This window comes from Notolabrus celidotus, chromosome 8, assembly GCF_009762535.1.
Source record: "Notolabrus celidotus isolate fNotCel1 chromosome 8, fNotCel1.pri, whole genome shotgun sequence".
NCBI lineage: Eukaryota > Metazoa > Chordata > Actinopteri > Labriformes > Labridae > Notolabrus > Notolabrus celidotus.
In genome coordinates this window covers 17,575,593-17,590,640 of record NC_048279.1, presented here as the reverse complement: position 1 = coordinate 17,590,640, position 15,048 = coordinate 17,575,593, and the positions used below count along the sequence as shown (strand labels likewise).

Below are 15,048 nucleotides of genomic sequence, written 5' to 3'. Positions count from 1 at the left end.
AAGAAAGAACATGTTTATGATAACATAGTAAATCTGAAATCTTATTGAAAGAATGCATTATGCCTTTTTGTGATAAAGATAACACAGAAGTGGGGGCACCAGTGGATTAGCGGTCTAAGCGCACCTCATATACAGAGACTTTAGTCCTCGTCGCAGCGGTCGCAGGCTCGAATCCCAGCCAGGACCATTTGCTGCATGTTCTCCACCACTCTCTACCCCCCACATTTCCTGTCTCTCTTCAGCTGTCCTATCAATAAAAGCAAAAATGACTAAAAATATAACTTGTAAAAAAAAGATGACCCAGAATTATAAAATGTACACAATGTTGCTGATGAAATTATCCTCTTCCCGCAGAGCGAGGCTTTGTGGATCTGAAACCTGCCCAGAAACAAAACATTTCAGCCAAACTCCAGGAAAACGTGGTGCTGAGAGTTGATATCCAAGCCTACCCACCCCCTCAGGTACGCTGGAGCAAAGACGGCACCACCATCAGAGGAGACAAAACCATCATAACCAGACAAGAGCATGAGATCAGGTGAGACAACCAGCCCGGCTTCTCAGGTATCTCTTCACTTTTTCTAATATCCTACAAACCATAAAGCCATACGAGACCTTAGAAGAGTAGATGATTTGAAGAGCCAGCTCTAAACCTCTGTTAGGGTGACAGCCTCTTGAGGCGTCAGGCTCCTGTCAGTCATCAACAGATAAGGCCTCCGCAGAGAGAAACACAATACTCTCTGGAGGGAAGCAATCCATCAGTCATCACACATTAACCATAAACACAAAATACTTGTCACAACTCACTAATGTCTTTAAGAAAACAGCCAAACAATGTTTGAACTGAAGGAGCTGCAATCTTATTACCACAAAGAAAGAAAAAAATACAAGATTTGATGAGAAATGTATTACATATAAGAACATAACAACAACAGAAAATTGACATGATATGGGAAATCCCAAAATCTCATGTTTTAAGTCTAATGATGAAAATATAATAAACACATTTATAAAATGTGTTCATGAGTACACTGTGTTGAAGTTTGGAGTAACCAGTAATCAGCACATTATATCATACATCAAGGAGTACTTGTAGTGGTGGTCAAGAGAGTTTGTTTTTTACATGACTTCACCTTACATGGTGAGGTAGATTTCAGCCAATGAACAAGCAGCCAGTGAGGCAGTGTACTTTCCTCTATCTTTATAGTGTGATTCAGGAAGTGAACTTTATCACAGATCAGAAAAAACCCTTGCTTCCTGCCATGCATTTCCCTCCAAATACTGTGGAAATAGATCTAGAGGAAGGTTTAAACCTACACATGCAGTGAAAACCGCAATATTTTATCTGTATGGTTTGTCATGCAAAGAGAAAGAAAGTCCATATTAAGAGAATGGTTTATGTAGCCTGTAGAGAGTCTTGTGCCAAGTCACTATTTATCTTCTGCATGTTAAAGTCAATCAATCAATCAGACTTTATACACAATATATGCAACTATAGTAATAGTTGTTGAACAAACTGAGGAAACGCTTTCATGATATCTTAATGAGGAAACACTGGAGGTAAAATAAGATGTTAAAACTCAACACAGGAAATTAAAATCACCAAAATAAAATACATTTCTAAGATAGTAAAAAACTAAAATATTAAACCATTAGAAAGAAAATAAGATGCTATACTTAAAATAAATAAATAAATAAATGAATAAATAAATAAGTACATAAATAAATAAAGTACAATAAAAGTGACTAAAATTTGAACCAGATAATACATAAATAAATAAATAAAACTGTTGAGAATAAAACTCAGTTAAAAAGCAAGACCAAAAAAGTAGGTCTTGAGTTTGCTTTTAAAAATGTTGATGCTCTGTAGATCTAACCAGAACTTTGGCTTGTTGCAAATTATTTAAAATAGTTATACATGTGTCCCTGAGAGACTAGGAGAGTTCTTACATACAAGAGGAAAAGAGCAGTTTGTGGCCTTTTATTCTAACTTCCTCACCTGTTTCTTCTGTGTCCTCTCTCTCAGGTATGTCACTATTCTTACTTTGGTAAGGGTAAGGACTGAGCAGAAGGGCCTCTACACCATCCATGTTACAAATGGAGATGACACAAAGGAAGTGACCTTTGACCTGGAGGTCCGAGGTAACACGCTGTTTTGGATCACTTATAATTTCCAAAGGGTGCAAGATATTCTTAGTAGTTTATCTGTGTTTGTGTATTGTTTAAGTATAGACCTATGAAAGTTTAGCATGGGATATAAAGAGAACAGACTTTGTTTATCTCAATGTCAGTGATGATTAACGACTGCTGCACCCCCCATGTAGTTCCGTCTCAAATTAAAGACCTGACAGACCACCACCTCCCTGGGAAGAGACACTTAGTGACCTGTGTAGCTGAGGGGGTCCCAACCCCGAGCATACATTGGTACAGCTGTGACAGCATGCTCAAGTAAGTCCCACCACCACTGTCACACTGTGAACACCAGGGGGCTGAAGATACACACATTGATTTTACTTTCAAACACTGTGCATCTTGCTTTCATCTTGGTTCAACTCCACCTGCTGATCCGATGCTGTGCTGCAGGTGTAACAATCAGACGGCGGTGTGGCAGCCACTGACACCAGAGCCAGAGCTGTTGAGCATCCAGACCAATGTCAGCTACAGCGAGTCTCGCAAAACCAGCCAAGTGCGGAGCCAGCTGACCTTCCACAAGCCGCAGCAGGTGACAGTTCGCTGTGAGACTAGCAACCAGGCCGGGCTCACTGACAGAAGAGACGTCAAACTGGTGTCCAGCAGTAGGTGTCATGTGAATGATTTATGCATGAGGAAATCATATTTTATGTATTATTCAGAGACAGAATCAGTCGCACTGTAAACTTATGTTAAGACAAAACATGTATCTGTACTTAAGCTCTAAACTTTTACTATAATTGTCAACATATCTCTACAGTGAAGTTTTCTGTCCTTTGAGGGTTTGACAAAAGTCAGAAGTTTGAATTGATCCTCATCCTGACTAAATCACTGTGTTGTTTTGCTTGATTCAGCACTGTTCTCCCAGGTGGCAATATTGGCTGCTGTTCTAGCCTTAGTGGTCATCATCATGATGTCCATAGTTATCCTCATCGCTGTATGGAGGAAGGTAAGAAAGCTCCTCTTAACATGTCTACTATAAAGCAAGAGTCCAGTGATTAAAGATGTACAAATGAAGCCATTTGTTGTTGTTGAGTTTTTCTTTGATCTCTCTGCGTTCTCAGAAGCCTCGTTATGAGATCAGATGGAAGGTGATCGAGTCTGTGAGCCAGGATGGTCATGAGTACATCTACGTGGACCCCATCCACCTGCCCTATGACTTGGCCTGGGAACTTTCTCGAGACAACCTGGTGCTGGGTGAGTTCTCCGGGCAAAAAAGAGCGGAGCTTATGTGAAGGCCTGTGAAGGGACTTCACAGGCTCACATAATTGGACAGAAATAATAATAATAATAATAATTAATAATAATAATAATAATAATAATAATAATAATAATAATAATAATAATAATAATAATAATAATAACACATTTCATTTAAAAGCTCCTTTCTTAACACTCAAGGCTAATTCACAGAAAGATTAAAACACAATAAAACAACACGATAAAAGAAATAAAAACAACAAGCAAAGGAACACCAAGTTAAAAATGAAGCAGTGGAAATTAAACAGAGAATGCGGATTGGAACAGATGGGTTTTGAGTTTTCATTTGAAGAGGGGTAGAGAGTCAATATTTCTGATGTCGGCTGGGAGTGAGTTCCATAGTTGGGGAGCAGAGCGACTGAAAGCTTTGCTCCCCATGGTGCTGAGACGGGCTAGGGCACAGAGAGGTGGAGGGAGGAGGAAGACCTGAGGGAGCAAGAGGGGGTGACAATGTGGAGGAGATCGGACAAATACAGGGGGGCGAGGTTGTGGATGGCCTTGAATGTGTACAGGAGGATTTTGAATGAGATTCTGAATTTGAACGGGAGCCAGTGGAGCTGCTGCAGGACGGGTCGATGTGGTGAAAGGAGGGGGTTCTAGTGATGATGCGGGCAGCAGAGCTCTGAACCAGTTGAAGCTTATGGAGGGATTTGTGAGGGGAGATTTAAGAGGAATGAATTACAATAGTCAATACGGGAGTTGACGAGGCTGTGGACCAGGATAGCAGTAGTGTGAGGGGTGAGAGAGGGGCGGAGACGTTATTATGTTATTGATATGAGAGTGGAAAGAAATTGAGCTGTTGAGGATGACACCCAGACTCTATGAATACAATACAAAATGAAAAAATACATTCTAAAATAGCATTCTATTGTCTTTTTAAATACTGGTGTAGAGAATATAGAAAGCACACAGGAAGGCCTTTAAATGTATTTAAAAAATCAACACTGGACATTCAGTTAAAAAAATAATCAAAATAGCATACAAATACAGATAAACATGGATTTGAACTACTTTATTAAAGTAAAAATGCAACCACCAATTTTTTATTTACCAATTTACCAAATTTAAACTGGGATTACTTTGAGGTTTTGTCTGTGATGGTTCTTTTCGTTTTTCTCACTCCCCCTTTTTTGGCACCCTTTGTCTTTGCTAGTCGTGACCTAAATCAAGGGTATAACTTATAACTAAACTAAGCTAATTTTTCAGTCAGTACTCTGCACGCGTTGCTCAGACAAAACAAACAAATGAGTATGTTGCTATCACCAGGTGACTGCAGTGCTGTGGGGGGTTTGGGTTGTCTGGGCATACTCCAGTCTAGAATACCAAGTGAGGTTTGTTAAACTTGTCTGCCTGGCCCCAAGTTCACTCTCACTTTAAAGCTCCTCTGTTTTCGATGACGTCTTGTTTTGTAATCAGCTGCTCTTTACAAACAAAGCTTTCCATGCCCACAAATGCCTACAAAGTAAAAGAGAGAAAAATGTGCATCCTTCATTAAAGCCTGCTGAATTCTGCCTCTCTGGGGGAAAAAAAAACCCTGAAGGAAAAGTTTGAATCAGTATATTAACAAACAGAGGGCTTCTCCTGTTTTTCAGCTCTACCATGTGTTGCATTCACACTGTTTCCCACTGAGCCTCTCTTTGTGTTTCAGGTCGCACTCTTGGATCAGGAGCCTTTGGCAGGGTGGTGGAGGCAACAGCGTATGGTCTCGCTCATTCCCAGTCCAGCACAAAAGTGGCCGTGAAGATGCTGAAATGTAAGTCACACAATGTAAAAACACAGTAAAAAGCCATATGCAGGCAACATTACACTTCCCTGCGTAGCTGTCACATATTATGACAAAAGAATGCTGTATTCCTGTGAGCGAAGAGAGAGACATCGCCTGCTGAGCCTTTGTGAGGTTGCCAGCCTGGTGTGAGTTTAAGCCAACAGGCATTGAGCATTTTGGCAGGGCCACCGTGTGTTCTGATAAGTTCTCCTGTTCTCATACCTTCCTCTCTCTCTCTCTCTCTCTGTCTCTGTCTCTCTCTCTCTCTCTCTCTCTCTCTCTCTCTCTCTCTCTCTCTCTCTCTCTCTCTCTCTCTCTCTCTCTGTCTCTCTCTCTGCGCAGCTACAGCCAGGAGGAGCGAGACTCAGGCTCTGATGTCCGAGCTGAAGATAATGAGTCACCTTGGCCCTCACCTTAACATTGTGAACCTGCTCGGAGCTTGCACCAAACATGGTGAGGATTACAGGCAGCAACAGAAGTTTTTTAAAAGTGTTTTATTCCCAGGCGCCAGTATGACCCATGTGGTTAAGTTGCATGCCCCATGCACAGAGGCTGTAGCCCTCAAGCAGATGACATGGGTGTGATTTCAACCTGTGTTTCTTTTCCCATATCTTTTCTCCTGAGGTCCTGTTCTTTCCACTGCCCTGTCTATCCTCTATGAATGAAGGCCTTAAACCCAAAAATGTATTTTAAAAGAAACAGTGCCTGATATAAGGGGGGATTTTTTCCAGGAAAATGACCAAAATGACCTACTTAGCACATGCAGCAAAACATAAGTTCTTTGTTTGAAACACATTTTCCATTCCAGTATTCTGAAAAAAGAAACTAACATAGAGTCCACTTGTAGACAGGGACTAAACAAAAATGTTTCCTTTAACAAGATATTCTCCATTCAGTTTCCAAAAGGAAAAGATACATGTATTTTGACAGAAATACATGTATACTAACTGAAAACTGCTTTGATCATGTGATATGCTCTTAGCAATATTACTCTTCATAGCTCAAAGCCTATAACATTAATCCATGCTGTAAATAGATTACCATACATTCTAAACAAGGATTTCTCTGACCCTATCAGCATGTTGAAATTACATGAAAAGAGATGAAAACAAGAGAGTAATAATTTCATGCAGAGGGTGAAAACATTCCTGCGGCTTTAGAGATTGTAGAAGAGAGAGAGTAAGATAGTGCATTTCAGATGCAAACAGACTGTAGCTGCTGTCTAAGCTCTGTTTGGACCATAAACAACACACACTTTTAGCTCTGCTGTCCTAGGAATGTATACCTAGCATTCAACCATTTATAAACAGTCCATCCATTGTTATGGCATAACAATCAAAATGAAGCATGCACAATATTTACCTCTACAAATCATTCATTCATTCATTCATATCCTTTTTTGTCTTAATAGCAACAGAATAAATTAAATAACTGAGATGTTTTATAATGTAGTTTTTTAAATGACCTTTTCTTTCAACTTGTATTTTCTTTCAATAATTTATGTAACAATCCTCTGACAAATCTTGACCATTACATACAGATTTGTACTTATTTAAGCCACGTATAACTTCAATTAAAAGAATGCATTAAGAGAGCAGCATACAGCACCACCACTCAGCCTTGTGGCCATGGAGATATTGCAATGGAAAACTCCCTGTGGTCCCTAGAATATTTTTCCAATAAAACATTTATAAAAATGTTAAAAGCTATGTTTAATTGAGCGAAAACTCAGTGACCTTTTTAAAATTCTTTCATACTTTGGTAACCATGATGAAGCTTTGTTATACTGTCCCAATGTAAACCTGTGGGATCACTAAGCTGTTTTAATGCAAGTGTTATTGTCATGTCTCAGTAAATTTACAGTTTTTATTGCTCACCCTTCAAAAAAGTATTAATAACATCATAAAAAGATTGTTGTTCTATTTTTCTTCTTTTAGCTAATCAAAATATATATTTGTTGGTGTATCTATATATTTGTTGATGAAAGGTTGCTGTTCTAAGCCTGCCAGATCAAATTTTAACTTTCATCTTCTTCCACCAATCAGGACCTTTATTTCTGGTAACTGAATACTGCCGCTATGGTGACCTGGTGGACTACCTGCACAGGAACAAGCACACCCTGCTGCAGTACTATGCTGAGAAGAACCAAGATGACAGCTGCCTCATTTCTGGAGGAAGTACCCCGCTTAGCCAGCGGAAAGGGTAAGGCAAATAAAAAAATAACACAAAATTTCCTGCCAGAGCTGGATAAAGGATTATAAAATGTGTGGGGAGGATTGTATCTACATTTCTGATGTAACATACCAAGAAACAGTAACAGACATAGTTTTCTTTCACACATAAAGTTTCATAAGACTTTGAGCAGTGAATAAATCTGAAAGTAGGTCAGTTAAGTCCATTTTCAAACTCCTTGTGTCCCTGCAGCTATGTGTCATTTGGCAGCGAGAGTGACGGAGGGTACATGGACATGAGCAAAGACGAGCCATCACTCTACGTGCCCATGCAGGAGCAGATAGACTCCATCAAGTACGCAGACATCCAGCCCTCTCCATACGAGTCGCCTTACCAGCAGGACATTTATCAGGAACAAGGTCTGACATAAGTCATACGTCAATGTCACTAGTGTGTCCTCTCTCTCTCTCTCTCTCGCCCTCTCTCTCTCTCTCTCCGTCTCTCTCTCTCTCTATCTCACTCTCTCTCTCTCTCTCTCTCTCCCTCTCTCTCGAGTATTGTCAATTACTAATTTTCCAGTGTTGTAAATGACAAATTAAGCACACTGAAGACAGGAAACAAAGAAGAAGGAGATGCACATGATGTATTTATGTGTGAAAAGCACTATCCTCCATCAGTGAACTTAAAAAAGTGCAGCTCATGAACAGATTGGTTGTTTTTGCCTCATAAAAAAATAATAAAGCTTGCTTTTTGATCACAGTCTGAAGAAAATGTACAGACAAATGTTACAGCACATAAAGGCCATGCCATTACAACCCATGCAGTCACAGGACTTTTGTGGGGGTTCCCCTCTTAAAAAAAAAGGACAACAACGTCCTCATTCATGAGACACCCTACATGTTCGTGGTCTCACCTTGTCTTCGTTGTCCAGGTGGGGGCGGATTGGACATGTTCATCAGTGACTCTGCTATTCTGACCTACGACGACCTGTTGGGCTTCAGCTACCAAGTGGCAAAGGGGATGGAGTTTCTCGCCTCCAAAAATGTAAGATATCAATAATATTGCAAGATATGTAGCTAATGGTGACTTGGTATGTGTAGTTCAAAGCAGTATTTCGCATTTCCTCATTTTAGGGAGTATGCTGACTCATTTCAAAGGATACTAAAAAAGAGATTGATATTACTTCCTTTTTCCAATAAATACACAACTGCATCTAATTTGATTTGATTCCTCTACAGTGCGTTCATCGTGACCTCGCTGCCAGGAATGTGTTAATCTGTGAGGGCAAACTGGTGAAGATCTGTGACTTTGGCCTGGCCAGAGACATCATGCATGACTCCAACTACATCTCTAAAGGCAGCGTGAGTGGCAAAATCATTGCACAGATTCACCACTCGCAAGTGATGCATATCCAGTTTTTGGTTATATCTGGCTCTAGTTCCTACCACATTTTAAATGCACTCACTATTAGATGCTGTTGACTAAAGCAAAAGAGTGTAATGGATCTACCAAAAGGATATAGAAGTGAAGTAATTGGATATATTATTTGTCTGTATTTACATGCAGTGTGTTTTTTTTCTTTCATCAGACCTTTCTGCCCCTGAAGTGGATGGCCCCAGAAAGTATTTTCCATAATTTGTACACCACCTTCAGTGATGTGTGGTCATTTGGCATACTGCTGTGGGAGATTTTTACACTGGGTAAGTCCTAACACACATATGTATTTATACACATGGATCCACAAAATACATTAATCTATATAGCCCTCCTGTTATGTTCGTTTCTCAGGAACAGCAATAATGTTCCTGAGTCAATTTAATGCGGGGCATATTCAATTATCCAAAAGTGTCAGAACCCCACAAAATCCCAATAAACATTTTTTAAATCTCATTATTAACTACATTACTAACCACTTAAATCAGTATTTAGTGCAATGGTGTTCTCAAATTCTAACAGATCATGGTTTAATGAGGATAACTCACTTGTTTTGAATGAAAATTCATGTTAAAAGGGTGTGTGTGTGTGTGCGTGTGTGTGTGTATGAGTGGGGTGAAATATGTCACACAGTCGCAAAGAAACAACTAGTATTTGACACTTCTGACCCCTTTTAGCCTCTACTTTGACTGCCGGGTTAAATTGACCCACAAATAGTATATCTATAAACATGCAGGGGGGTTCGCAAATATGGGAAATCAGCCATTTTCATTTTATATGTTGGTTTCACCAATTGAGCCAAGCAGAAGAAGTTTCATACAGAAAAAATACTTTTAAGAATTTTAGGGGGATTTTTTAACTTTAAAAAGGGTCAATTTGACCCACAACATAACAAGAGGGATAATATCTGATGTATATGTAAGAGGGGTTCATTTTGTGATTGCCTTTATGGGTCACATTGCATCAGTTTACCTGCTGGCCTTCTTATTCTTTATTTTTTTAAAGATAAACATAGGCTTCCAGTGTGATCAAGTGTGTTAATGTAAAGCTAAGGGAATTTTCAAATTCCATGTCAAATTGCAAGTACATACTAGTTAGTTTGAAAGCTCATATGAGGTCCTAATCGTACTAGTCACAGTCAAGCTTTGAAATCAGATTTCCGTGCTCAGGGTATTGTAAGTGTTTTCTTTTTTAAATCCAAGGTCCCCATACTGACCAAACAAAAGAAGCGCACCACGCACACACAGCGTGCATAGCCCATCTTGTAGGGTACAAAAACACTGGTTTCAGTGACTTTCTCAACAAATCAACTTTAGAGATACTGAGTCTTGTTTTTTTTGTTCCTGTCACCTGTGATCATCAGTGTTTGTGTCAGTGAAGAGCGGGAGATGCTGAACAGAGTTGCGGGAAAAATTACATCAAGCCTTTTGTGGAGCAAGAGAACACAAAACTTAAACCGGCCTTTACTGCCCTGTAATAAAGTCTTGATCCCTAAAACCTGGTTTCAGCAGGGTAGCTGATGTCCAGTGTAGGAAACAGTGGACCGTGTCGTTCCTGTAGGTGCAATTGTGTCCACATTATTGAGTGTCAGTCCATCCTCACAATGTTCCAGCATGCAGAAAAAAAGCTGCAGCTACATGGAAACAGGATACAAATTTTGCATAGTTACTTTATGTGACGAATAGACTGCTAAAATGTACTAGCTTAATGGGAAATCTGCTCACATTCTGCACTTTGCATGGGGTATTTTCAGATGCATTGCCCTATCTTTTTTTTTTTTCATATGTATTATTCTTCTGTTGTGTTTAATTTAAAATGTTATGAAAAGGAATCTGGGCAGGCCTACAAGCCTGAACTGTCCTGCTCTTTAGACAGTGTGTAGACAAGACAAGTTCTTAAAGGTCCTAATAAAGGAAAATAAATTGCCCTCATTTGAAAAATTTGTACCTTTACACCCTTTATTATACCATTCTTATTATCTTTGTGTTCATGTCTTCACATTTACATAATGCCTTTGTCTGCATTTAGATTTAGTTGACATATCTTTCCTGTGTATAATTTCTAATGTTGTGTTTAAATGAGTGTAAATGCTTTTTGCAGGAGGTACCCCTTACCCTGATTTACCCATGAATGAGTTGTTCTACAACGCTTTGAAGAGAGGCTACCGGATGGCCAAACCTGCCCATGCCTCTGATGAAGTGTGAGGCAACTTTACCAACTTCTGCACATGTAGCAGGTAAAAAATAAGAAACGTATCGACTAACTTTGTTTTGTGTTTCAGTTATGAGATCATGAAGAAGTGCTGGGATGAGAAGTTTGAGAAGAGGCCTGAGTTTTCCTTCCTGGTGCACAGTGTGGGGAACATGCTGGCTGACAGCTATAAAAAGGTATTTAATTCATACATCAGTGCTGCACTAAAATGTTACTTCAGATTTTTAACAGGAGTGCTGTCTCTGTGGTATTTCATATTTGGGTCAAACTATCTATCAGTACTTATATTGTTAGATTCACAGTTATCACTCACAGTCTCCCTAGTGGCTGGTTGGTAAATGCCAATACACTGATCCAGGACTCTTCAGCACCTCTGAACTTTGAAATTCAAATATTTTGATTTAGATTCAAACATCTTAGTTTCTCAACCTCTTTGCTGCAGCATCACACATACAAACGGTTCATTAGCTAACTCTTGTCTTCTGCCAACAGAGGTACAGCCAAGTGAACGACAACTTCATGAAAAGTGACCACCCGGCAGTGGCCCGCACCAAGCCTAGACTCTCCTCACCCTTCCCTATCGCCAACCCAGCATTTGGCTCCCCATCTCCCGTCACCCTCTCCTTCCCCCCGGACCCCTACAACCAGAGTACAAGCCCCAGAGAGTTCAGACCCCAGGATGACACACAGGAAGTCATCCCTTCATACAACGAATACATCATCCCCATCCCAGATCCTAAACCAGAGGACGTTTTCACCGACGGGCCATCAGAGAGTCCTGCAAGGTAAGGAGCTTCAGAAAAAAGACACTTCACATGTGTGCCAAATGCTGAGGATGTGTTTATTTAACTAGAGCAGTGTTTTTTTTTCACCACACACCCACTCATCCAGATGTGGAGCTGAGACAATAGCTGCATTATGGAAGCGGACATGGAGACGTGTTTTTATAGCATATAAAAATATGCAGCCTGGCAAAGTTTGCTTTACTGCACAAATAAATGCTTGACTGTTAAAAGTCCTGATATATTCACACAATCAATTAAAGTTTTTTTTTTTTTTGTGGGTTTTTTTTTAAATGTATTTTATCACTCTTAACGTTATAGTACCTGACAATGAGTGAAGGAATGGAGCAAATTCCAACCCTGTGATTTGAATTTATGCAGCAGGGTGATTTTCCTGCTTTGATTTGGATCATAGACTTCACCTTTGACCTTGTGGTTTGGATTTTGAGCTCTTTAGGGCTTTTATAAAAGAAAACAGTGAAGCTCTGTTGGTCTAGACTCACAGACTGATGTCAGCAAGAACGTCATGGAAACATCAGGCTACATCTTAAAATCAAAAAAAATAATATCAACCTCATGAGCTAATCAATTACCAGATTATTAAACCGTCTTCCTTTTTGTTTTGAATAAATCTTCAAAAGAATGCTGATACGACCATCGACAGAAAACTCAGCCATGTTTTCCATAATTTAACAATTATTGAAGCTTGTACCGCTAATGTACCTATCATTGTGTCATTACCTTTTCCTTATTTGGATGGATTTGCTGCCTTTTTTTCTTCTTTGTAAAAGCCAACTAAGTATTTTTTGGTTAATAATTCTGATAATAAATTCATTACCGTTTTATAAGGGTATAAAACACAAATTTTCTGTAAATGTCATAAAAACGGATGAGTAGTTTTATTTCTGAGATAAAAATGTCTCGTGGTTGCTGGGAGGAAGATAACAAACAGATGGATGTCAGGATCGGCACCACAAATCTGACCATGGTGTGACTTTGTGTCTCTCTTTCTGATTGAGTTCCACTTTGTGTCTTTTTTCTTACTTCTTCCCGCCCTCAGCTCTCTGGCCCTAGAGGAAGAGACAGACTCCATGTCGCAGGACACAGCAGAGACTCTTCCAGAGGAGGACCGACTGGAGGAGACCAGCGAGAGAGACGCTCTGCTGGGCTTCTCTGGGACACCTGAGGTAGAAGACAGCTTCCTGTAAAAGCCCTGACGAAACAGAGCCTGTGTCTGCTTTTTTTTTTTTTTTGAATATGCCAGAAAAAAGGGAACATGACTGAATGAGAATGTAGCAAAAGTGAAACTGAGGAGGCAAACTTTGTACGTCCACTAAGCACTAAGAGAAGTATTGTCCTTCTTGTTTTTGTATTACACTTAGTACCTCTGAAACGACACAATAGTTGAAAAATAATAATGAGCCTGATGTTATCATCTGTTGATTGGTAACCTAACACAATATCAAAACGGTACTCTCCTCACTCATGCACTACAACAGTTTACAATAAGAAATGATGCATTCACTGCAGCCAGGGATTCTCTAGACCTTAAAACTTAGCCATTTGTCCCCTTTAGGCCTTTTAGCTCAACAATCAGGGTAGCCTTCTAGAAAAGGCGGGGTCTTTCTTTCAGGTTGCTATCTGTGTCTTAGAATTAAAAACAAATACATTTACACAAATGAAAACTAGAAATCCTGTCAAGACCAGAACATAATGAAATTTCCATACAAGTCAGAATCAGGAACATTATGTCCTAAACCATGGAAAGTTGGCAATCAAATAAGAGACAACTTTGGAAACTAAAGCATTTTCCCTTGCCTTAAGTACGACCAGTATCTGTGTTTACTGTTTATAACATTTTCTTTTTATTACCAAAACATGTAAGACAGAGAGATTCTACGTGCACTGTTTTTCTGTTAGGAATACTTATATATATGTTACACTCACCACAGTGTCAGAAGTTTTTTTTACTTTTCTTTTTTTATCAGAGAGATATATATGAAATGTGTTTTTGTCTTCTGTGAATACTGAATCCTTGTTTCATGTAGATTTATATCGTAGTTCTGTGCCAGACTTGCACTTTATTAGGAAGTTCCACGATGAATAATACAAACACTCTGTAAAGATTTTCCAACTTTAGAGAATCAACTTTAGACTTCAAAGTCAGACTGTTACGACAACAGAGTTTGTGTGATGACAGGTAACTCACTCATGATCAACTCAGCGTATCACTGCCTTAAAGCACAAGATGGCACACGAGTGCCTTTGTGCAGAGTCTGACATATTCTTGTCTTGCAGCTATTGTTTTCTCGCTGATACAAAGGGATACTGTGCTCAGTAGAGTTAGACAGCCATGTGTTCAGGAAAAAATAATGCGTTTAGTCGTCTGTTGCATTGTATAACATTTACTTACACAGATTATCCATACTTTCTTCACCATTTAAAACAGCACAATATAATTTTCTGTAGCAATTTAAAATGCACAAGATCACTGTATCACAAGCTATGGTACCAAAGCTCTTCTTAACGTTTACAAATGTATTTTTTATGTGTGCCATTTTCTATGTTGTAAATGTGACAATAAAGTGTATTATCGTAGATCTATTGGATGTGTGAGTCTTTACTGAGTCACGTGAATCAGTCTTAACTCTCACAGCTCTACTTTTTTTCTGTTAATCTGAAGAAGCACTCAAACTAAACAGGTCAAAACGCAGATCCGAAATAATTCCTGGTGCTTACATTAATAAAAAGTTTTTATTTATTCCTTTGATAAACAGTCAGTGATTTCCTGCTGCATCTGTCCACAGGAATCTTTTATAACTTTCAGGGAAGAAGCTGATAGACTCATAAAGACTTTTTTCACTCCCATATCTGTTAGTCTTTCTCTGATTCCTGAGTCAGATTTGTAAGAGCCCTTTGAGGCTCTTTTTCTCTCCCACAAACCATCGCTTCCCTTGTTAGAAAAGCCTTGCAGCCATGGTTCAACAGTGATGAAGGTGATTAGTCTCACCTCAGCAGATGTCTCGGGAGAATTGTGCCTTTCTGTGGCAAATTGGCACTGGCTCATTAATTTGTTGAGCGTGATATGCTGGTCCGCCTCCCCTCACACACACACACTCATACACACAGAGTTCCCTCCACCCTCCACCACTTGCTGTCTGAAAGATTTCATGTTTGCTGTGTGACTTCTGTGGTGAAGGAGAGACTGTAAACAAGCAGAAGGGAGAAGAAGGGCAG

General features: G+C 39.5%; 1 protein-coding gene across 3 annotated transcripts in view; it reads left to right on the top strand.

Moving 5' to 3' along the window:
- Positions 1-14,415, top strand: part of pdgfrb (platelet-derived growth factor receptor, beta polypeptide) — a 35,039-nt gene extending 20,624 nt beyond the window's left edge. For all 3 annotated transcript variants that reach the window (XM_034690250.1, XM_034690249.1, XM_034690248.1), the window contains 17 exons: positions 355-535; positions 2,024-2,139; positions 2,322-2,445; positions 2,581-2,792; positions 3,042-3,136; positions 3,252-3,384; positions 5,096-5,200; positions 5,555-5,665; positions 7,258-7,414; positions 7,637-7,803; positions 8,316-8,428; positions 8,623-8,745; positions 8,973-9,084; positions 10,919-11,018; positions 11,100-11,205; positions 11,522-11,814; positions 12,872-14,415. In XM_034690250.1, the coding sequence (XP_034546141.1) occupies positions 355-535; positions 2,024-2,139; positions 2,322-2,445; positions 2,581-2,792; positions 3,042-3,136; positions 3,252-3,384; positions 5,096-5,200; positions 5,555-5,665; positions 7,258-7,414; positions 7,637-7,803; positions 8,316-8,428; positions 8,623-8,745; positions 8,973-9,084; positions 10,919-11,018; positions 11,100-11,205; positions 11,522-11,814; positions 12,872-13,019 (2,396 nt within the window). In that variant the 3' untranslated portion in view covers positions 13,020-14,415. The remainder of the gene's footprint in view (positions 1-354; positions 536-2,023; positions 2,140-2,321; positions 2,446-2,580; positions 2,793-3,041; positions 3,137-3,251; positions 3,385-5,095; positions 5,201-5,554; positions 5,666-7,257; positions 7,415-7,636; positions 7,804-8,315; positions 8,429-8,622; positions 8,746-8,972; positions 9,085-10,918; positions 11,019-11,099; positions 11,206-11,521; positions 11,815-12,871) is intronic.
- The last annotated feature ends 633 nt before the right edge of the window (positions 14,416-15,048 follow it).